Genomic DNA, 24,610 nt, shown 5'->3' on the forward strand with positions numbered 1-24,610 from the left:
TGAGCGAGCTCCTCCTCCCGAGACGGCGGGGGCGAGCAGCGCCTGCGCCTGCGCCGGCGTCTCGGCCGTCGCGGGGGCTGCTGGGGTGTGGACGCCTGGGGCGCGCGGGGGCGTGCGCAGCGGCGGGAACGCGCACCCAAACCCGGGTCTGAGCGGAAACCGTAGTTTCGCGAGGGAGGAACGCGTGGAGGATGAAGAGGCAGGGGTCCTCCTCGGAGCGGACGCGGGCGCGGATGCCGTCCGGGAAGGCCGGTGCGGAAAGGCGCGAGGAGGGGGCCGGGGGTTTCTGGTCGACCAGTGGATTGACGGCGATTTCCCTCTGCGCGACTGTCATTTCGGCTTTAAACACGTGGGAAGGGGCGCCTGGGAAGGGGCGTGTAGTGAGAGCGGGGAGCCAGACGTGTGGGTTCGAATCCCGGTGCCCCCTTGTATCGTCGAGCGATTGTATTGGAGCTGCTTAGCTTCTCTGAGCCTCACGTTTCCCGTAGTCCCGGAGCGTCTCTGTGATGCTTAGATGGCGAGCACCTGTGGTGACCGCCCCATCGCCTGGAGCTGCTACAGCGGCCCTGGCGCGCCAGGGTGGGATGGCATCCAGGTGTCAGGGATTTGGCAGATCCCTCCGTGAATTCTGGGTTCCTCCCGACCAGCGGCCCTCAAAGCTTTTGATCTCAGGATCCCCTTTCCCTCCTAAAAATTATTGAAGACCTCAAAGCCTTTTTTTTTCTTTTTTTAATATAGGTTAAATCTATTGATACTGACTATTTAAAATTAAAACAAAGTTTTAAAATAGTTATTAACTAGAAAATAACCATAATAAACCCATTACATGTTAACGAATATAACTTTTTTCTTTTTCTGAACAAGCAAAATGGAGTAGTGCCCAGGTTTTGTATGTTTGCAGACCTCTTTCCCATCGGGCTTACTGGGATTCTCATGCCTGTGTTATACCTGCTTCTGCATTCAGTCTGACATGTGAGGTAGCCTGCCCAAAATTCCATTTGTGAAATAATCAAAGTGTAAAAGGCAAATAAAATTTTAATGTCATGAAATTTTTCACTGCACAGACCCTAAAAGGATCATCTAAGATTCTAAGATCCCTAAGGCTCTCAGAGCTAACTGACCTACGACACTTTGAGAACTGCTCCAAACAAATAACCTTTTTCTTTGATCCCCATAACTGATTTGCCTTCCTCCGCCTTCTGTCATAGCCTTTGTGTGCATCTCCACCCTCTCCTAGTCAAGGCCCTTTCTTGCATGAGGCACATAGTACCCTTGCAGCATTGTCCAGTTAGAGTGACCTGACAGCTGGTATGGGTGGCTATCAGAAAACTCAGAATTAATGCAGCACTGCCGGTTAAGAGCAAAGGGTGGTGCTTAACTCTTTCACTGTTTGAGACAGATAGTCTTTTAAATAAATGAAACAGTTGCAACTTGATCTTAGCAGATGATATATTTATGTTCTTTTTAAAAAATGTTTGTTTATTGATTTCAGAGAGGGAGAGAGAGAGAGAGAAGCATCAATGATGAAGGAGAATCATGATGGGCTGCCTCCCACATGTCCCCCACTGGGGACTGTAACCCAGGCATGTGCCCTGACCAGGAATTGAACCACGACCTCCTGGTTCATAGGTCGATGATCAAATACTGAGCCACTCCAGCCAGGCTAGATTTTTGTTTTTTAAATTAAAAATTGCTTTTAAAAAAATGATAAAAGCAATATTGGGTAGAAGAAAAATCAATCAATGTAGGAAAGTAAAAAGATAGTAAAGGCATTCCAAATCCCAGCACCTAGTTGTAATCATTATCAACATCAATCTGTTTCAGATATTGCATGTGGTAACCTTCTTTCAGATATTGCATGAAGTATGCATTCAGAATTCTTAATTTTTAAAAATTATGTGTTTAGCTTACAGAAAAAATTCAAAACTATTTTCATCATACTTTTTAGTGCAGATATGTGACTTTCTATGAATTTTTAATTATTCTGCCTTTAGTAAATGTTTGCTTGACTATTGTTGACCATGGTAGACACTGTGCTTACTGTGGGTGATAAAGATTTCTCACATAAAGACCTTATTAGGCCTTGGCCAGGTGGCTTAGCTCATCCTCACAATCAATATGCCAGGGTTGCCAAACCGGATAGAGCATCAGCCTGCGGACTGATAGGTCCCAGGTTTGATTCTGGTCAAGGGCATGTACCTTGGATGCGGGCACATCCCCAATAGTGAGTGTCCAGGAGGCAGCTGATGGATGATTCTCTCTCATCGATGTTCCTAGCTCCCCATCTCTCTCTCTTCCTCTCTGAAAAAAATCAATAAAATATATTTTAAAAAAACATATGCCAAGGCTGTAGGTTCAATCCCTGGCCAGGGCACATACAAGAATCAACCAATGAATGCATGAATAAAAGAACAACAGATTGATGTTTCTCTTTCTATCCCTCTTTCCTCTCCCCCCTCCTCCCTGTCTAAAATCAGTAAGTTAAAAAATAAACTTTGTGGGGAAAAAGACCTTATTTACAAACTGTAGATCAAGCAAGAATGATCAGACATTTATCTACATAAATAATAACAGAAAATCATATTTTGAAGAGATACAGTTAGTGTTTTAAAGAAGAACATATAACTTATAAAGAGTTATATGAGTTCAAGAAAGGGAGATACAATTTCCTACTTTGGGAGAGAGGAAAGGTCATGGAAATATGGTTTGACATGAATCTTGGAAGAGTTTAGCAGTCAGAGATGGAGCTGGAAGGAGGAGATGGCATAAGCAAAAGCAGGAATGAGGATTAGGAACATCTGAAGGCATGTAGAGAAAATACCTTGTAGTTAATGAAAGTTGTATTTTTTGCACATTTAGTTGATATATCACTTTACATGATTTATCTTCACTATTCTGGGGTAGGTACTACCATTACTAAGTTGTATAGACAACTTAGGCCAAGTAATTTGTCTAAAATCACAAGTATGGAGAGGGGCAGGGTTTGAAGTCCATCCTAGCACTTAAACATATTCCTTGTAAAGAAGTTCAAACGTATTCTGCAGGCACTCATTGAGAAGCATTGAAAGAATCTTGACCTGGAATGTGATGATGAGGTCTGTGTTTTAGGAAGTTTAATTTTGCATTCAGTAAATATTATTTCCAATATAAATTTTTTGTATGTTAGTGTTCATATTTCATAATCCAAAGACATCAGTTTTATAATTAACATATCTTATTGCATTCATGGGCCCTTATATACTTATACACTTTCCTATATTGGATATTTGAATTTTGGCAGCAAAATATAAAATGATAGTGGTGGATTGGTCTGGATAAATAGTCCCATCATGGTATTGCATTGTTTTTCATGTATTTTAGGGACAGCAAATGGATTTCTCATGGAAGTGTGTGTTGATTCAGTGGAGTCGGCTGTAAATGCAGAAAGAGGAGGTAAGAAAAATTGAAGAATGAATGATAGTTTCCAGTCCTTTTAAAAAAATATGTTTTTTAATTGATTTTTAGAGAGAGAGGAAGGGAGAGGAATAGAGACATAGAAATATCAATGTGGGAAAAACATTAATTGGTTGCCTCCTGCATGTGCCCAACTGGGGATTGAACCTGCAACCTGGTCATGTGCCCTGACCGGGAATTGAACCAGTGACCTCTTGAATCATGTGTCGACACTCAACCACTGAACCACACTGGCCGGGCTACAGTGCTTTTAAGAGACTGAAAATGAATCCTGTGAACTGACCTTGGCAGCCTTTGTGATTAGGAAGGATTCTATTAATTCTTTTGAAAACAACTAAAAAACCTACTGGAAAATTAGGATTTTTTTTTAGTCTTACTCCCTAGTAGTTTACGTTTTGAGTTAGTGTCCACAATATTGCTTACTCATCAACTTCATTTTTTTTAACTTAACAAAGATTTAATTTTTCCAAATTAATTTATTTAAGATTTCTACCTTATCTACCCGCCCTCCCCCCCCCCCCCCCCCCACACACACACATTATTTTTACCTTAAGGTTTCTTTTGCACTGTGAACGGTTTTAATAGGAAGCATTTCAGGATCAGGAAATTTGTTTAGTTTTTATTATGGAAAATGTCAAGCATATATAAAAATAGAGAAAATAATATAATGAATCCCCGTGTACCCATTACTTAGCTTCATCCATTTTTAGTACATGACCAATCTTTCATCTTTTTTGAGTGTTGAAGGGGGGTGGTGACTACAATTTTTTTGTAAAGAGCAACTTAGTATATATTTTCAACCTTGCTTGCCACATTTGGTCTTTGTTGTATCTTCTTTGTGTTTTTTTTTTTTTTTTTAAATATTTATTTGTGTGTGTGTTTTTAGAGAGAGCTCAATTTGTTGTTCCACTTATTTATGCATTCATGAGTTGATTTTTGTATGTACCCTGAGTAGGGATCCAACCTGCAACCTTGGCATACCCAGATGATGCTCTAACCAACTGACTCAATGGGCCAGGGTTTCATCATCTTTGTTTTTAAAAATAATCCTTTGAGTTCAACCTCACAGGTCAATGCTCAACCACTGAGCCCCCAGGTTGAACATCATGTCATTTCATCCTCAAATAATTTAGTATGTATCTCTAAAAGGACAACTTAAAAAAATAACCTTAATATTACTAACATGTCTTAAAACTTTGTTTTTAATATCATCAAAAATACCCACTTAGTTCCTGAGACCTTTAGACATAAGACACCATAGTCTGATAGTTCTTTAACTTTCATATTTTCTTATTCTTGAAATTACCTTGAATTAAACTGTTTAAAGTTTAGAATAATAAAGAGTCTCTTGGAAAACATTGTTATTTTCTTATTAGCGAAGAGTCCAGAGTTCCACTATGGTCAATCTAGAAACTTCTTCTTTTTTAAAAAAAAAATATTTTTTTTTAATTGATTTCAGAGAGGAAGATAGAAGGAGAGATAGATAGAAACATCAATAATGAGAGTAATTGATTGGCTGCCTCCTGCAGACCCCCTACTGGGGATTTAGCCCACAACCTAGGCATGTACCCGTGACCAGAATTGAGCCCAGGACCCTTCAGTCCCCAGGCTGATGCTATGTCCACTGAGCCAAGCCAGCTAAGGCTCGAAACTTCTTTATTCTAAGTCCCTTCCTTATACATGGAGAGACAGCACTGTAATACAAAATTTTAAGAGACCTAATTTAACTTGAGTTAACACTTAAATTTGACTACCAATAATATAATGTGAGTTGGAGAGTATAGGTGGAATTAAAAATAGACTTTTACATTTTATAATTTGATTTCTCTATTTCTCTTTTTGTTCTGTATTTAGAAAAAATATTAAGTTTGCTATTTAATAGGAGTCTGTTTTGGGCAGTAATTTTTTAGCAATGCTTTTTAAAAAGATTATTTTTTAAAGTATTACATATGGCCGGGACCGGTTTGGCTCAATGGATAGAGCATCGGTTTGGGGACTGAAGGGTCCCGGGTTCGATTCTGGTCAAGGGCATGTACCTTGGTTGCGGGCATATCCCCACTAGGGGGTGTGCAAGAGGCGGTTGATCGATGACTCTCTCTCATCGATGTTTCTACTCTCTATCTCTCTCCCTTCCTCTCTGTACAAAATCAATAAAAATATATTTAAAAAATAAATAAATAAATAAAATGTACTTACTAATTTCCTTTAAAAAATAATAAAAAATAAAGTATTACATATGTCTCCCTTTTCCCCCATTGACCTCTCCTGTTCCACACGCTCCGCCCCCCCATGCCCTTACCCCTCTATTATCTGTTTCCATTGGTTATGCTTATATGTGTGCATATGAGTCCTTTGGTGCCTTTAAAAATATGTTTCAATTTTCAAATTTTTTTTGTGTTAAGCAATGCTTTTTAAAAAAAATCACAGGTGCTGGTCGGATTGAATTATGTTCCGGCTTAGTGGAAGGAGGAATCACACCAAGCATGGGTAAGTCCATTTTTTGGATTCCTGGAGACAATTGATAATTTGTTTCATTGGAATCCTTTACAATGTTATTAACATGTTAACTATGCTATGGATATTGTATCAGTTAGGTATGCTTATGGTTGTAAATAAACTTGTCTATCAAAGATGTGATCAAGTAGATTTTTTTAGACATTAAAAAGTTGAGATATAGGTAGTTGCTCTTAATATTGGTTCAGTTGCTGTGCAGTAATATCAACAACCAGAGCTTTCTTTTATTTTTCAGTTTTGGCATCCTTGGTCTATTGAGTTTTGTTTTCATTTCTCCCCTTCTGGTCTTTGTGTTGTTGACATACGCTTTACTTCTACATATGTTAAAAATTGCACACTACTTGTTATTATTCTCACTGAGGCATTTTATTTTCACACATGTAGTACATCCCTAGAAAAAGAATCCCAGGATTTTCCCTCCCATGGATTTTGGTCTTGCTTCTTCATCATCCATGCTGCCCACTGATGTTGACAGTACAATGAAACCAAACTGATATGCTAGAAGCAGGTTAGTCTGCCATTTTCTAGATCTTGAGTTTCATATCAAATCTGGGGTTGATCACTCCACTCTTGTTTAACCTGCCCGGAAGGCTCACAACTCTGATATTTTTTAAAGAGTCAGTTATCTTTTAGGATGTGAGGGCAATCTGGCTGCGACATCTGTTACCCCATTGATTACCTCGGTTGACATGGCTGATCTGGCTGGCTAGGTCCCCTTCCTCCCTCACTGATCCATGAGTGTCCTTCTCGAGGCTGCGTGCGTGCGTGCTTGAACGAAAAGAAGAGGACCGGTCTTCGGTCAAGGGTATAGGAGTAGCTGTGTTCCCCTGTTAAAACCTCCAAACAAGCTCTGGTTGCTTTGAAGATATTTTTCTTCATTTTTGGTTTGGAGCAATTTGATTATGATTTACCTGAGTGTAATTTTCTTCATGTTTCTTAGATCTGTACATTTATATTTTTTATCACATTTGGAAAATTTTCAGTTTTCAATGTCATTCACTCACTCTTTTAGAGACTTCAGTTATACTTATAATTATTTTCAATTGATTATAATTGATTATATTTGTTCTACAATTCACTGTTGAACTGCACTTGTCTTCTTTTTGTTTCATTTTGTATAGATCCTGTTGCGTTGTTTTCAAGTTTACTAATCTTTTCTCTGTAATATCTTATCACTGTTAATTCCACCTACTGTACTTTTCATCTTACACATTTTAATTTTCATCTCTAGAAATTTGAGTCTGTAATATCTCCCATGCAGCTTCTTAACATTTTAAATGTATAGATTAAAGTTATAATAGCTATTTTAATGACCTAGTTGCTAATTCTAACATCTGTATATTTCTAGGTTGGTTTTGTTTGATTGATTTATTGCCTCACGGTGCATCTTTTTTCTTGCCTGATAATTCAGAGAGGGAGAGAGAGAGATAGAAACATCAATGATGAGAGAATCATTGATTGGCCACTTCCTTCATGCCCCCTACTGGAGATTGAGCTTGCAACCCGGGTAATGTGCCTTTAATTGGAATCAGACCCGGGACCCTTTAGTCCACAGGCTGATGCTCTATCCACTGAGCCAAACTGGCTAGAGCCTGTCTGATAATTTTTTTTATTGAATGTAAGGTGTATATTCTTTTGAGATTGATGATGGCATTGTTTAGTATAAAAGGTATATACATGCAATAGTCTTTTGAAATATTCTCACTAAAGAAGGGCATTCCCTAGACATCCTATGACATCTCTAGAACATATCTGTAAATTTGACTGCAATCTGATTTTTTTGCTACAGCAATCATGGTTTATTGCTTGGTGTTAGGCATATTGCTAGCCCATGCAAAATTGGGGTTCTTTCAGCAAGGAAAAAGGAAGTAAATTCATATTGGATAAACACTAATGGTGCTTGCCACAGATCATAAACTATTGAGTTCTGAGCTAGTCATGAATTGTGTAATTTTTAGGTACTTTTTATTAATGGATCTCTGAATGAAATCACAAATAAGTAGAACTTTGCTTCCTTTTACATATCTGTTTCAAAAAAAAGATCTTTACTAAATGACTTTGACATTAAAGGATCATAAACTTTAGCACTGTGCAACCATCTCTATAGTAGGTTTTCAGTAGAGCTGTAATCAATTAGAAAGGAGAAACCTGATCTTTGGAATACAGTGGCAGAACAATGAGCCTGGTAGTTATTATACTTTCAAATGTTACATATCAGTAAGAGAATTTTTGTTCAACTGACAAGTGTATTTATTTATTTATTTATTTATTTATTTATAATTTAAAATATATATATATATATATATATATATATATATTTTTTTTTATTGATTTCAGAGAGAGGAAAGAGAGGGAGAGAGAGATAGAAAAATCAATGATGAAAATCACATGCCTCCTGCATGCCCCCTACTGGGGATGGAGTCTGCAACAGGGACATGTGCTCTGACTGGGAATTGAACTTCGACTCCCTGGTTCTGGGAACTGACAAGAGCTTTTAAAATGCATCAATTTCCTTCTGTTTTCTAAGTTGTTCTCGTTTATCTTTATTTTTCTTATTACTTAACTAATGGGGCTATTTTTTTCTTCTCAGTGTCCTTTTTTCATTTTAGATCCACTTTTCTCTGGTTTCCTCAGTCAACTCTTCCATTTCTTATAGAAGTGATACTATCATAAGAGTGTATGTAAAAGACCGTATGTATAGGGGGGGCAATGTTAAAATATGTACACAGATAATAATTTAATAAAAAAAATTTTAAATCAGGTAAATTTTATCTGTTATAAAATTGTTGGGAATAAATTTTTAAGTTTTCAGTTCTAAGAAAACAATTCTGTGTGCAAGAAAATCAAGTGATATTTCTGTTGAAGCTAATTTTAACTTTTGTAATTTATCATATTATGAAATAAAACTGTAAAATCAAAAAAAAAAAAGAGTGTATGTAAAAGACCAATAATATTTAATTGACTTCCTTGAGCTTCTAGCTCACATTTGTATTTTAATTAGTCTGATTTCTATTCTTATAGGTGTCCTTCAAGTAGTGAAGCAATGTGTCCAGATCCCAGTTTTTGTGATGATTCGGCCACGCGGAGGTGATTTTTTATATTCAGATCGTGAAGTTGAGGTGATGAAGGCTGACATTCGTCTTGCCAAGCTTTATGGTGCTGATGGTTTGGTATTTGGGGCATTGACTGAAGATGGACAAATTGACAAAGAACTGTGCACGTCGCTTATGGGTAAGAATTTGTATCTGAGACCAAAAAGCCTCTAATGATGCATTTAATATTTCCAATATTGAAAAGCACAATTACAAAACTGACTTTTTAGGCACTTATACTAACTATAATAAGCAGTCGATTTTTTTAGATGTTTGGGCAGGGGGTATGTGTGTCATAGTCTTCTTGACTCTATTCTATAGATCAGGTTTTACCACGTTCCTGAAAAATTAAAGGAAAGTTTGCCTTGATTCTTTCAACCATTGCACCAAAAACTACAAAAGCTTTTGCATTTGGTGAGGATGGGGAAATGTGAAGAGGACAGAGTAAACTATATTACTAGGCCAAGTATTCTTGAAGATTCTCAGAGGAGTGAGTAATAGATAAAATGCTGTCCTTGTAGTAGCTAGATTATATAATTTTTATTTGGTGCCTCTAAGAAGTGGATGATTTTTTAAATATAAAAATCAGAGATTAATGGAAATATAGGACTTATGAATTTGAAAGGCTGCCATTTTATTATTATTTCAGTTCACTTAGGAGAGGAAGATAAAGTCCCATCTAACATGGAGAATTCTATATATAGTAATCAATGATGTTCTCATCATTCATGTTGTTGTGTGACTTTCTTTTATAGCTCTGTGCCGTCCTCTGCCAGTCACTTTCCACCGAGGTGAGTCATTTCCATTTTAGAAATTCTGTTGAATAGTGTCAGCTTTCTAATTTCACCAAATGCCACAACCTTTGTTTGGGACACAATTCTAGAGTGTTACATTGTTATCAATTGGTTTCTTTTTTGTTTTTTTCTTTTTTTAAAATTTTTATTTTAGAGGGAGTGGAAGTGAGAGGAAAGAAGAGAGAGAGAGAGGAGAGAGAAATAAATATCAACGTGAGAGAGAAAAACAACAATCAGCTGCCTCCTGCACCCACTTCTACTAGGGATTGAACCAGTAACCTGGACATGTGCCCTAACCAGGAATTGAACCTGCAACCTTTCGATACTCATGGGATGACTCTCAACCAACTGAGCCATACCAGCCAGGGCCCAATGGGTTTCTTTATACTGATCTTGGGAATAACAGTTGTAAATTTAGAAATGCACAATTTCTAGAATATATGAAGCCTTAGTTATGAAAAGTTGTTAAAAATAGATGGTGGTAGCCGAATCCAGTTTGGCTCAGTGGTAGAGTGTCGGTCTGCTGACTGAAGGGTCCCAGGTTCGATTCCGGTCAAGGACATGTACATTGGTTGCGGGCACATCCTCGGTAGGGGGAGTGCAAGAGGCAGCTGGTCGATGTTTCTCTCTCATCGACACTTCTAGTTCTCTATCTCTCTCCCTTCCTCTCTGTAAAAAATCAATAAAATATATATATATTTTAAAAATAGATGGTGGTAAAAAAAAAATAATATATATATATATATATATATATATATATATATATATATATATATATATATATATATATATGGTGGGGCCCTAGCTGGTTTGGCTCAGTGGATAGAGCATCAGCCTGCAGACTGAAGAGTCCCAGGTTCATTGTTGGTCAAGGGCACATGTCCCGATTATAAGCTTGATCCTCAGTAGGGAGTGTGCAGGAAGCAGCCAATCAATGATTCTCTCTCATCATTGATGTTTCTATCTCTCTCCCTCTCTCCTTCTCTGAAATCAATATAGATAGATAGATAGATATAGATAGATAGATAGATAGATAGATAGGATAGATATAGATGATGGGGGGGGCTATAACAGAGGGAGAGAGTAAGCATTGCCTATGAGTATATATACTTGTCACAGAATTCCAAGCCAGAATCCTGAGATTCATTTTTATTATAATAGATTGGCTTAGGTCTTATGCAGCCCCCAAAAGAATGAATTACAGTGACCAGTGAAATGAAATTTGTCGCTTGTTAAGGTTGACAAAACTATTTCTGTATCTAGGAATGAGGTGAGCTTCTCTAAAAGAACATTTGATTCATGGGCAGAAAGGGGGATGGATATCTGAAAAAGAACTGGACTCTATTACGAAGGAGGAAAGAAGAAATAGGTGCTAGGTTGTCAATGATCTGCATTTAAGTAAACGCATCTATTCAGATGTGTACCACCTAAATGATCATGCATACCATCAGTTGTATGCAGACTGTGGTTGCTGGTAAACTGGCTCTTAGGGGAAAAACCCTGATATATAATATTTGTTGATTTCTGTGGTTTAAATACTCTGTTCTTACTCTGGTCAGTGTGGCTCAGTTTGTTGAAGGATCATTCTGTATACCAAAAGGTCTAGGGTTCAATTCCCAGTCAGAGCATAGACCCAGATTGCGGGTCATACTGGAAGGAACCAGTTTATGTTCCCTCTCTCCACCTCCTCCTTTTTCTCTCTCTAAAATTGATAATAACATAAACTCGGGTGAGGATTTAAAAAAAATACTCCCACCTTAAGTGATTTCAAACTGCCAATGGATTAACAATCATGCTTATAAAATTTCTGAATATTTAACAATGGATTCATATAAGCCAATACCAGCCAGGTCCAGCACACCACTGTATATATACTACATTTTAATCATCACTGTGTTACTGATATCTGTTCAAAATTTAAATAAATTTTATTTATTTCAGCCTTTGACATGGTTCAGGATCCAATGGCAGCACTAGAGACTCTGTTAGCCTTGGGATTTGAACGCGTATTGACCAGTGGCTGTGACAGTTCAGCGCTAGAAGGGCTACCTCTGATAAAGCGACTCATAGATCAGGTACACGCCATTTCTTTTCCTCCTAAGACTGTTGTGGTTCTCCCGATAATCTGCTGTCCGATGGGTTGTGAAACTAAATATTACTGACTTCAAGTTTACCCTATAGGAAAAAAACAAGTATGCAATAATGTATTTATATAATTCTTCTTTCACATGAGCTCTTCTAGTAATCAAGGCTCTTAAAATCAGATTATAGACAGATCTTACCTAATTTGGGTAACCAGAGCAAATTTTACTTTTTCTCAGCCATCTTTATTGCGTAGTTTTAAGCCATATCTTTTCACTGACTATCTATGTATACTCAGGAGATCCCATATGAAATTTGAGGTAATTATCATTTTAGGAGAATTCTAACACTAAAACTATATTCTTCTCTCATTTATTTCTTTATATCAAGACTAGAGGCCCAGTTCATGAGATGCATGACTCAGGGGTCCCTCAGCCTGGTGTGCGCCCTCTTGCAGTCCAGGAGAGGGGATGTCCGACTGCCGGCTTAGGCCCCGTCCCGTTTAGCTGGTAGTCGGACATCCTTAGCACTGCCTTGGAGGTGGGAGAGGCTCCTGCCACTGCCGCTGCACTTGCCAGCCATGAGCCCGGCTTCTGGCTGAGCAACACTCCCCTGTGGGAGCTCACTGACCCCCAGGGGACAGCTCCTACATTGAGCATCTGCCCCCTGGTGGTCAGTGGACATCATAGTGACCAGTCATTTCACAGTTTGGTCAATTTGCATATTAGCCTTTAATTATATAGGATGGGAGGAAATACAGTATTTTTCTCTTGTATGCCCTGTGTGTTACTAAGCAACATTTTTAGAGCCGTCAGAAGATGGCTTTATAATTGGGGGAATACCTGTATTTTTTTGACATCACTATATAGGCATTGAATTAATGAGTATGGACTTTGAGAAGAAAGTGTTCTGGATTTGAGACTTAGGTTTGAAATTTATTTACTGTGTAACGTGGAGTAGATCATTAACCTTTAAACTTCTGCTTCCTCAATTGTGAAGTTGAGATAAGTTTAATATTCTTTTATAGGATTGCTCTGAGCGTTGGTAGAGATAAGATATCTAAGAGCCTTAGCACAGGATGTGGCATATAATACATCTTAATACATGTTATTTTCTATTATTATTACTTCTGCTATTTTTAATAATAATATTTAGTGTTCCTAGGTAAATATCTTTTGTATAGTCATGAAAATAATTTTTAGAAATTTCACATAAGGATCTGATGTGACTTTGCTAGTCTGGAACTTACTGATTTTACAAATATTTATTAAGTATATAGTAAGTACAGGGCATTTGTATTATGGTCATGACCAAGGGGCGTGCTTGTGTGTGTGTGTGTGTGAGTGTGTGTGTGGGGAGAGCACCTGAAATCTACTTTTTTTTTATTTTATTTTTTTTTATTGATTTTTTACAGAGAGGAAGAGAGAGGGATAGAGAGTTAGAAACATCGATGAGAGAAAATCATCAACCAGCTGCCTCTTGCACACCCCCTACTGGGGATGCGCCCGCAACCAAGGTACATGCCCTTGACCGGAATTGAACCCGGGACCTTTCAGTCCACAGGCTGACGCTCTATCCACTGAGCCAAACCGGTTTTGGCCTGAAATCTACTTTTAGCAAATTTCAAATACAGCATTATTCACTATCGTTATAATGTTGTGGGGAAGAAACAAACTCTCCTCTACCCTCAAGGTTCTTCTGGCTGGTCTAATAATCATTTAAATATGAGACAGGTTAACAAGAGAAAATAACCCCCAAAAATTCAGAGGAAGAAAGGAAGCATGAGTACATGAGACATCCTAAGTTAGGGATGCATGTTGGGGGCTTCCAAGTATCATTACAGGATCATAAGAACAGAGGTTTAGTAAATTGAAGTTTGCCCTACCCTATGGATAGGTCACAAGTAGTTATCTCTTGATAATATAATAGCTTGTTATGGGCAAGACCTCTATGTTCTTCTAATTAGTTAGAGGGGAGGGAGGGACAGAAGTTTCTCTTAAGCCTGCTGCTAAAATTCAAAGTCAAGCTCAAATGAATCAGCATACTACTGAGTCACATCTTAGAACGGCTTGTTCTGAACCCCCACAATGCTATACATCTTTGGACATACTCATCCTAATAATTGCAACTCTGTGCCCTTTGACCAACATCTCCCTGTTTCCTCCAGCTCCCTGCCCTAGTATCTACCATTCTACTCTCCGCTTCTATGTATTCAACTTTTTCAGATTTCATGTGTAAATGGGATCATGCTAACTTTACTTCTTGAAACAATTATTTTTAAGATATATTATACATGTATTGGTTAAAGCCTATCTAAGCCCTGGGCTTAGTATTTAAATCCTGGCTTTGCCTCTTATAGTGATCTTGCCCTAACCTAAACTTCAGTTTCCTCCCCTACAAAGTTAGCATAATATAAAAAATAAATAAATAAAATAAATAAAACACAAAGTTAGCATAATAATGGTACCTACCTCCTAGAATAGTTGTGGATTACTTCAGATAATAACAAAATGTGTGCTTTATATTGTTAAATCACTTTATAACCTTAGGCAAGCATATAGCTATAAATAATCCCAAAAAAGTGATAAAATTCATCTCTTAAAAGTATCATTTTTCTGTCTTAGAAAGTTTTTACTTAGGAGAAACAGTTAAATCACACGTTTTCCTTTACTTCTTAAAATCATTTCAGCTTTCTAGATAATGAATGTTTTATAGATGCTTCCTTCAGTACATTTGAAAATACTAAACAGTCTTGTTCCACTTATTTCTCTAACAGTTATTAAATTTTATGAAATATCCCCTCTCCTTTTACTCTCTATTACCTTGCTTAATTTTTCCCCATTGTACTTATTGCTACCTGAAATTTTATTATATAAATATACCAGTCTTCCTTGAACATGTAAACTCCATGAGAGTAGGAACTTGCTCTTGTTCACCATGTCAGGAAAGAAACGTTTAAAATTGATTTTTAGAGCAAGAGGGAGAGGGAGAGAGAGAAACATTCATGTGAGAGTGAAACATGAATAGGCTGCCTCCTGCACTCCCTTATTTCTCCTCATTGGGTTCAAGCCCACAACCCAAGCATGTGCCCTGACCCAGAATTGAATCAGCAATTTTTCAGTACATGAGAGACACCCAACCAACTGAGCCACATTGCCCAGGGCAAAACACTTTTTCTTTTTAAAAAAATACCTATTTTTATTGATTTCAGAGAGGAAGAGAGAAGGAGAGAGAGAGAGAAACATCAATGATGAGAATCATTGATCGGCTGCCCTCCTGCACGCCTCCCCCTCCTCACCTCCCCCACAATTGGGGATGGAGCCTGCAGCCCAGGCATGTGTCCTGTTCGGGAATCGAACCGTGACCTCCTCATGGGTCGATGCTCAATCACAGAACCAAACACTGGGCAAAATACTTTTTCTTTGTCCTCTCAGGTTCAGTATTAGAGGGCCCACAAATTCAACTGACCATCGATAAATAGCAAGAAAAAAACAAACAGATTTTGATCACACATGTATGTATGTTTGAAAGTTTACAAAGAAATGTAACTCAAAGAAGTGCTTAAAATTTGGGGCTGATACACCATCTAAGAGGAAGGGGAAAAGAGCACTTGGGAACTTAGAAGTAGAAAGGGTATTTATGAGAAAACAAATGGCTTTTTGGAACGGTAAATGGACCCTTAGGAGAATAGGTGGGAGATATGATAGCTTTATGACTGATACCTATTTAGATGTGGTACAGGGAGGAGGTTTATGGCAATTTAATATTTTTTAGTCCTTTTGGGAGGCTCTACTTTTATGCAGATAAGGAATTTCAATAACAAATGTCTTAGCTCAATATATATATATATATATATATATATATATATATATATATATATATATATAATTTTTTTTTTTGCCACAGTGGCATATTCTTGATCCCTTCAACCACAGTATTTCTCATACTTAAAACAGTATCTGATATATATTAGGCACTTAGTAAATATTTGTTGGATGGATAGGCAGGTGAGTAATGTGATTGATCAATTTAATCATGGTTAAAGAAAATTGTTCAGAAGGGGATCCTCTGAAAAAAACTATAAAATCTACAGATTTTCACAGGATTAATATATATATATAGTAATTTTGGAGCTATTTTTCTATAATGACATATAACCCAGCTATTATGAAAAATTGTGCCAGAAGTTAGGGTTTAAGGTTACTTGATTATTTTACTGAGTCTCTATTACTTAAATACTAGTCTGGGGGTTCTAATTTTGCACAGTGTAGAATACAATTTGTTGTTGACTTACACTAAAACAATTTTATAGCAATCCATCATTTTTTCTATGACCATTCTTTCCAAGTCATTTGTCGGTTTCTGTTTCCCTTTTTGCACCTGTATATCATATCTTACCCTCACTTTCTTAAAACTAAAAAAATTTGGAACCCTTTTCATATATGACTTCTCCAATATATCTAGCTCTTTGGGAATGCATTAAAATTTGTGGCTGTGCTCCATAAAATGTCTCAAAAGACTATCATATTGAATATTCACCTTAATTTTACACTGATAGTTACTTAGAGCTCATTACAATATCTATAATTTGTCTTAATCGTAAGGAGAATGGTTGTTTCTCCCTCTGTTCATGACTATATTCTCTTCCCTACTTATTACCTTTCTTTTTCACTGCTTACATGCTATTACTGCTTTTGAGACTTTCTGCTTCTCTTCCTTTTTTTTGCATTTATTTCTGGTGTTAGTTTTTACTTTATTCCCTTTTGGTTTCTGTTCTCTCCTTTTGTATCCTTTTTTTTTCTTGATCCTTCTGCCCCTCTTCTCACATTGGACATGATACCTCTTTTGCTTTTCTCCCCATTTCTGCTCCACACATTAAGCCCATATTTCAGTTTTCTCATTTGTCTTAACTGGACATGATATAGAATTAAATATTTTTAAAATATTAGTTGTATTTATTGAATACATTAGTTGAATATTTCATTGTTTTATGGAAAAAGAAACTAAGTTACGGGTGGTTCTTGATTGAATTTTTTTCATTGTTCAGCAACACTCATTAGAAGAAAGATTGTCTATCTACCCCTGAGTTGGGTAAAGTGTAGACTGAGTGAATACATAAGCTGAACAGTTGAGGCAAATCACATAGAATTGTGTTGGGTTGACAGGATTGACTGGTCCAGTATTAAAAACCCCTCTCAGGGAATCCACATGTGAAGAAATCCAAATTATATATAATGTAAAGGTTTTATTCTGCAGGTTAGTTGAGCTTGACATATATGTAATTTTTATTCTGTCCTTGTTACCTAGCTGCTACTAGCAGTTCCACTAAGTATACATTTTTAATGGGGTGATTTTCTTTTGACTTTCAGTGATTTATCACCAAAATTTATTTAAGAAATGTGATAGAAATTAGAATAAAAGTAAGGAAATTTCAATACCTAGCTTCTAGAATTATCATAAATTAAAGCAATTCATATAGTTTAGTTTTATTACTTAAAACCCAATTAAATGGACATATGGTTTTATTTAATTGGTATGATAAGCTAGGGAATTTAGTTGAGGATGCAAAATTTGAGTGTATTTCTTGCCCTCTTCCTCTTCCCCTCCCCAATAATTTACAATCACCCTATGCTCTTTCTTTCCTGCTGAAATCTTAAATTCAACTACTTCTATCCCATAACATACCAAGAGCTCAGGTTAGTATTATCTTTCAGTAATGACTTTTCTTAAAGTGATGTGATTATTCTGTATTTATATTGTATCCTTCTAGTCTTTGTGTGCATTAACAGTACAAGTTTTTAAAGTAATATAATAAATAACTGGATAGAAAGTGTTACTTTGCTGAACATCTTACTTACCTAAGATCCCAGAGGAACAAAAGATCTACTGAAAAGTAAACATTAATAGTAATTTTTAAAATTTAATATGCTTATGTTTCTGTTCTCACTGCCTTACTATCTCATTTAGAGAAAGATATTAAAATTTACTTTAATATAAAAATTATTATTTTTTTCTTTTTTTCAGGCAAAAGGCAGGATTGTGGTAATGCCAGGTATTTATTTATCTATCCATTCACTAGTATAACACTGAACTGTGATGAAGGAAGAGCAAAGGAGGCAGGGCAGTATGGGAGAAAGTTTTAGTATGCGGTTTTCAGAAAGAATATTTAATTTGATTAAATTGTTTTAAGATGGCAGATCTCTGCTAGAATTTTAAACATTAGATAAGGAAGAGAACATTTTATCAGGGATAAGCTCAGAGAAGAGAAAAAAAAGTAGAGTAGAGTTGGGCTTTCCCCATGTTTGCTCTCCTACAGTGTAGAATTTTATGAATGAAGATGGTCATCTATAGTGAGGCACACCAAGTTTGCTGCTACTCTGTGTTAGGGCCAAATGTATCAGTTGTTAACAAAGTGTAAGCAAACATAATATCCCTGGATAAGATATAATGCTCAGTTTCTGAAAATCTGATCACCAAATTCTTTGTAGTCAGCACAAATGGATCATGTATTCCTGATGATAACTATAAGATCAATTAATTATAGCTCATTAGAAATGAATGATTTTTAAAGAATTGTATAAGGTTACCTAGTATCAGAGGGAGACAAATATAAAGATTATCTTAATTTTTTTCTTATTAAATTTCTCAAACCTATAAAAGAGTAGAAAAAGGCATTTACTCATTTTATAGATTTCACATTTTGTAGCATTTATCTCTTCTTATCTTGAGGTATTTTAAAGTTCATTTAAAGGCATCATGACATTTTATCTTTATGTATCTTTGAATAATAAGGGCATTTTACTGTAATCACAGTACCATTATTATATTTATCAAAATAAACACTAATTCTTTCATGCCATTTAATAATCAATCCCCTCTTTTCTCTAGTTGCCCTCAGAATGTTTTTTATAGCTGATATGTTCAAATCAGGATCCCATCAAAGAATAAATATTACACTTGGTTGTTATCTTAATATTTTTTAACATAGAAGTTTTTCTTTTAAAAAAATTAAATTTAAAAAGTTTGGGCCATTTACCTGTAAAATGTCCTACTTTCTGGATTTATCATCAAATTGCTTCCTTTTGATATTGTTTGGCATGTATTTCCTAGCCACTGCACTGCCTATAAACTGGTAGCTAGATCATAAGGCTTGATTAGCTTCTGTTTAATTATTTTTGGTAAGAATACTTAATGGATGATTCTGTATATATCATATTGTACCACATTAGAAGGCATAGAATGTCTGGTTGTCTCACTACCAGTGATGACAAGACTAACTAGGGGGTCAAAATGGTGATAGCCAAATAAAGGCCAACTTTTAAAAAGAGACCATACAAAGGTATAGCATCAGAAATTTAGGAAAGTTTTGACCTATAGCAAGTCCCTGAAATGTGAACAGATAGAAAGCATATGTTATCTGTCAAATTGAGACCCTTTATTAAAGAGACTTAACTGCTGTTTTTAATGTATTTCCATTTAAAATGAAATGTATTTAGTCTTGACAGTTAATAGCCAGGCTTAGATAATTGTTAATATTAAGGTTGCCTTTGCTTATTATGTAATTTTTAACTTCGTGCAAGGCATACAGAGTTACACAAGGAACTACTTCCTCAAAAGGCTTACTCTTGAGGTGAGAAGATGTATACAAAAATATTTGTGATTATTTAACAAACCTTACCAAGCAAGTGATAATTATATGCTAAGTTTTATGGTGGATATGAAAGATGGAAATGAATATAAAGTAATCATTTTACTTCAGGAGCTCACAGAATAGATCTATAAAGAAATTATTAAAATTTCATGAAAATAAGTACCAACAAGGAAAAATTCCTAGATAAGTCAAACTGAATGTCTAATGAATATTCATCATGGAAAAATATAAAGATAAATAGAACTTAGTGGTTTCTCTTTAGAGATTTTCATAATGAACCGTACAAGATAGGTTCATTTCCTCACTGTAAAGAGAGGAAATTGAACTAATTGTCCTCTTTGGTTCCAACTGTAAAGATGTGTTATTCTGTGTTTTGAAATGTATTATCTGTGTCCTAAAGTTGCTGATAACTGGAACAAAATGGTTTCATCTTGTTATGTGTCAGAAAGAAATAACATATTTGCCTTTTAATCCTTATAACAAGCTCTGAGGGAATACCTCTTTTGGTTAAAAAAGTTGATGCTCAATGGTTTAAAGTAATTTATCTGAGATCACATAACTGAGGAGTTACAGTGGTGAAGCCAGAATTCCGATCCAAATTTACCTTCTCCATCTGTATTCTTTTTACTTCTTAGGGCTCAGTGATGTTACTCTGCCTCTAAGTAAAAAATTAATGAGTCCAAAAGAATGTGTAAAGTCAAGTAACTTCAGCACCTTGAGATACAAAGTACATATTTTAACATAATTAAAAATATTTATTTAATACTCCTATATATTAGAAGTCAAAGATATAAAGATCAATAATTTTATATTTATAATCTGGTATCAGTTGAGAATATTCTTTATATAAAAACTTTAAGATATTGCTCATCAAAACAAATGAGTCATCATAAAGTACTTGACTGTGAAGTTTTTATAAAGTAGATTCAGATCCTTCTGTGAAATGAAATAAGAATTTGGTATTATAATGAATAAACTATATAATACCTGGCATTATTCCCATTTCCAGTGACATCATGGTCTTCGAATGCTGATCCAGAGAGAAAATCTTGGAGATTCCCTTTCAGACACATTTCTAAGGCTGTGCTTTTGTATCTTTGTCCTCTAGCCTGGCCTCCTTTTGTTTTAATTTGATTTTTCTTTAATTGAGGGGGAACAGGGATAGAGCGCTCAATGATTTTCCTTGTCCTAGAACAGTGGTCGGCAAACTCATTAGTCAACAGAGCCAAATATCAACAGTACAACAATTGAAATTTCTTTTGAGAGCCACATTTTTTAAACTTAAACTATATAGGTAGGTATATTGTTATTAATTTAATTAGGGTACTCCTAAGCTGGCCTTTGCTAAAAACTCAAGAGGCCAAAGAGCTGCATGTGGCTCTTGAGCCATGGGTTGCTGACCACTGTCCTAGAATAATCTTTTTAGATTTAAAGTCTGTAACATATAACATTGTTATATAAACCAGTGGACATAGAAGATTCCATCATAGGTTCTATGTCCTTATCAGTTGTTCTTTAGAATCTATAGTTTGTATTTCATCATTCTTTTCTAACTTTATTCTAGTTTAGGAGAGAGAGAGAATAATTCTTGAGTTAATGAGAAACTTCAGTATGGAAATTTTTTATTTATTAAATTTTATGCAAAGTCCTATTCTACTTTAATGTATTACTTATTTTTTCCAACAGGGGGTGGCATAACAGACAAAAATCTGCAAAGAATCCTTGAGGGTTCTGGTGCTACAGAATTCCACTGTTCTGCTCGGTCTGCTAGAGATTCAGGAATGAAATTTCGGTAAAAGTGTATTATTTGACTCACCCAAGAAGAGACGAGATTGATTTTTATTTTCCCCTCATAGGAAAACCTTAGTTAATGGCTTGATAAATGAATGAAATGCTGTGATTAGTATATACATATTGATGTGAAGGTGATCTGGCAGCAACATCTGTGACCCCATTAATTGCTGGGGTTGATTCCGCTGATCTAGCTGACTAGGCAGGTGTACCCTTCCTACTTCACTGTTCCATGTGCATTCCTGCCAAAGCTACTCTAGGAGGTCAAAGAGGATGACCTTCCCTGATAGAGGAGAGGACCGTTCTTCGGTCATGGGTATCCGCATAGCTACGCTCCTCTGTTAGACCCTCCAAATAAGCTGTCAAGGTCCATTTATAGGAGAACACATGGTAGTCAAGTTTCCAAAACTCCAGACACATCCAAATGAGGTGCTACATGTGGCAGTCTCTTTAAAAACATACACAAAACAGTGCAAAACATTCTTATCTTGCTTTAAAAAAGCAGGCTCTTCTAAACAGGTGAACCATTAAATTATTAAGTCATTGCTAAAAGTTAATAATGAACTAATTTAGTATCTCAGCTTCAAGTCAGTCAGATATTCACCTGTGCTTTCCTTTAGCAAACAATAACTATGGTGTAAGGTTGGAAGAGTCATAATTATTTTTATCTCTCCTACCTTTAATACTTAGGCTTCCTTTACCTTTGCTCTCTATTTTCAGTTATTTTGAAAATTTATCACGTTAAGGAATTGAAACTATTATTTTTTTATTATTATACTTGAGAGTACTCCTATAATTTAATAGTTGGCAGTTGATAATTTATAAGTTGGGAAAAGTGAGAAGTAAAAGAAGCAAGAGCCTTACAACTTACATTTTAGATGCAAAGCCAGTTATATTGTCTAGTAGATTTGGCTACTAGATATTTCAAGTAATAAATTAATAAAAATTATGTAATATAGTAGTCTGAGGTCCTTGACTTGCCCTTGTTCTAGGCCATGAAATAGCCTATAAAATGAAGTGCCAGTATAGGAGGGCTCATTTAACAACTCATATAATCATCTGTTTCTTTATTGTTTCTATTGCAGAAATCCCTGCGTTGCCATGGGTACCTCTCTTTGTACCTCAGAATATTCTCTAAAGGTAACAGATGTGACCCAAGTAAGGACTTTGAATGCTATTGCAATGAATAGTCTGGTTTAGCCAGACCTCTCTGAGAGGCATGGATATCACAAGATGAAGGCAGAAGAACAGTTTACAGTTCTCTATAACACTGCTTTAACCTTCTTCTCTGGCCAGGACAGTCACGGTGTTTTCTATAAGCCTCACATGGTCATGGAGAATGTTTCTAAGAAGAAAACTTGAAAAAGAGCTAAAATCACTCCCTTTGCCTAATCTTGCCAGCCATCTTCATTGTCATGTTTAAATCTGGTCTATGTTTCTTCCGTGTACAGAAGTTTAGTCTGTTTTCATTGGAGTTAATCGAAGAACTGAGAAAATTCAAATGCAAGATGTGAACTTAGAGAGTGACTTTAGGTACAGTTTCATAGCAGTATTTTGCATTTTCTTTTATAAAATAAAAATGTTGATACTATTACAGCAGTCTCTTAATTTTTATCTTGACTAGAGTCTGGCAAAATCTGAAAGAGAAGAGTTTTGTTTTGTTTTACCTTCATTTTCTCTTTTTATTATGTATTAGGTATGTTGCCCTGGGCAAGATGCTAATGATACTGAATACAGTGGTACGCATAAAAGTTCCTGGATCTGGGAAGCAGGGATAAAAATTTCCAGACCTACCCAGCCTGCGGGGCTCAGTGGTTGAGCGTCAGCTTATGAAATAGTAGGTCACAGTTCAATTCCCAGGCAGGGCACATACCTGGGTTGCAAGCTCCATCCCCAGTGTGGGGGTGGGCAGAAGGCAGCCAATCAGTGATTCTCTCTCATCATCGATATTTCCATCTCTCGTGCTCCCTTCTTTTCTGAAATTAAAAAAAAAAATTTTTTTCTTTTAAAGAAACAAAAAACATCCCCCTATAGATTATTTGCTAGTCATAAAAGTTGAAACTTACCCTTGTAATAGAGCTATCTGGTTGTTACCCCCTTAACCCAGTAATAAATATTTCTAGCAGCAAAGACTGTACTGCTGAAAGACAGGATTTGAAAGGGGAAGAGGTCATCTTGAGTGTTTGACCTATTTGGAGGTCTCCAATGTTAGAAGAGCTAAGAGTTGGACCTTGTGGGAAGGGGCTGTACCAGTGCGATGATTAAGCCACTGATTAAGCGATAGTGAACTATAAACAGCATCAGCTCATAGGGTGTCCAACCATCCCAGTTTGTTTGGAACTTTTCTGATTGTAGCATTGAAAGTTCCATATCCTAGGAAACTCCTCAGTGCCAGATGAACTGGAAAATCTTGGTTACCCTACCAGCTCAGTGAAGATATTTTGCCTTTTTTCTTGGTCCTCTTCACCCTGCCCTAATCTTGAAATTAGGGATTGGGAGGGAGGAGGATAGAATAACAAGAAAAATAATTAAAGGAATGGCACTGCTCTCTCAGGCAGTCGCTGGTTCCTGAGATAAGAAATGGGAGGAGATTTAAATTAGATGTGAGTGTTTTATGGGTGATAAAAATGTCCTAAAATTGCACAATTCTATGAATATGCTAAAGCATTTAATTATATACTTTAAGTGGGTGAATTGTATGGAATTCATATCTCAATAAGGCTGTTTTTTGTTTTTTTAAATAGGAATGTAAGTATTTTAGATTAGATTAGATGAGTTTGGACATTTTAATATCTGAAAGAGACGAAAAAGTTATAGGATCTGCCTCACATATGGTCAATGGCAGGGAAGGAGGTTAGATATGGCATGGTTGAAGACAATGGTGGAAGCAAAATATTTCTTGTTTGTTTTCTATTTAGTTTACATCTTTTAATAAATTGGCTACAGTAGTTTGAGTGGATTTCTGTTCCCTGCAACCAAGAGTTGTGATGAGGACACTTGAAGACTATTCATTCCTTCTATTCCCGTACAAGGTGGGGCAAAAGTAGTTTTTACTGTGGGGAGTACAGTTTAAACTTGTATTATTATTTATTAATTATATTATTTTCCATATGAACAACTGTAAACCTACTTTGGCCCCACCCTGTATAGATGCCAACTAAGTGTTATTCTTAGATAAAATCACAAATACAATAGCTTTATGTTTGTATTGCAGTGCTTTTTAAAAAATCAAA

At 36.2% G+C, this 24,610-nt stretch overlaps 1 protein-coding gene across 1 annotated transcript; it reads left to right on the top strand.

Moving 5' to 3' along the window:
• The first annotated feature begins 46 nt into the window (after positions 1–46).
• Positions 47–22,966, top strand: CUTC (cutC copper transporter). Its single transcript, XM_084904111.1, has 9 exons — positions 47–252; positions 3,361–3,432; positions 5,881–5,940; positions 8,989–9,198; positions 9,815–9,850; positions 11,795–11,928; positions 17,960–17,987; positions 21,273–21,378; positions 22,463–22,966. The coding sequence occupies exons 1-9, from the start codon at positions 192–194 to the stop codon at positions 22,575–22,577; spliced, it is 822 nt and encodes a 273-aa protein (XP_084760237.1). The 5' UTR covers positions 47–191; the 3' UTR covers positions 22,578–22,966.
• The last annotated feature ends 1,644 nt before the right edge of the window (positions 22,967–24,610 follow it).

Source organism: Pipistrellus hanaki (assembly GCF_964339955.1).
Source record: "Pipistrellus hanaki genome assembly, chromosome: 14".
Lineage (NCBI taxonomy): Eukaryota > Metazoa > Chordata > Mammalia > Chiroptera > Vespertilionidae > Pipistrellus > Pipistrellus hanaki.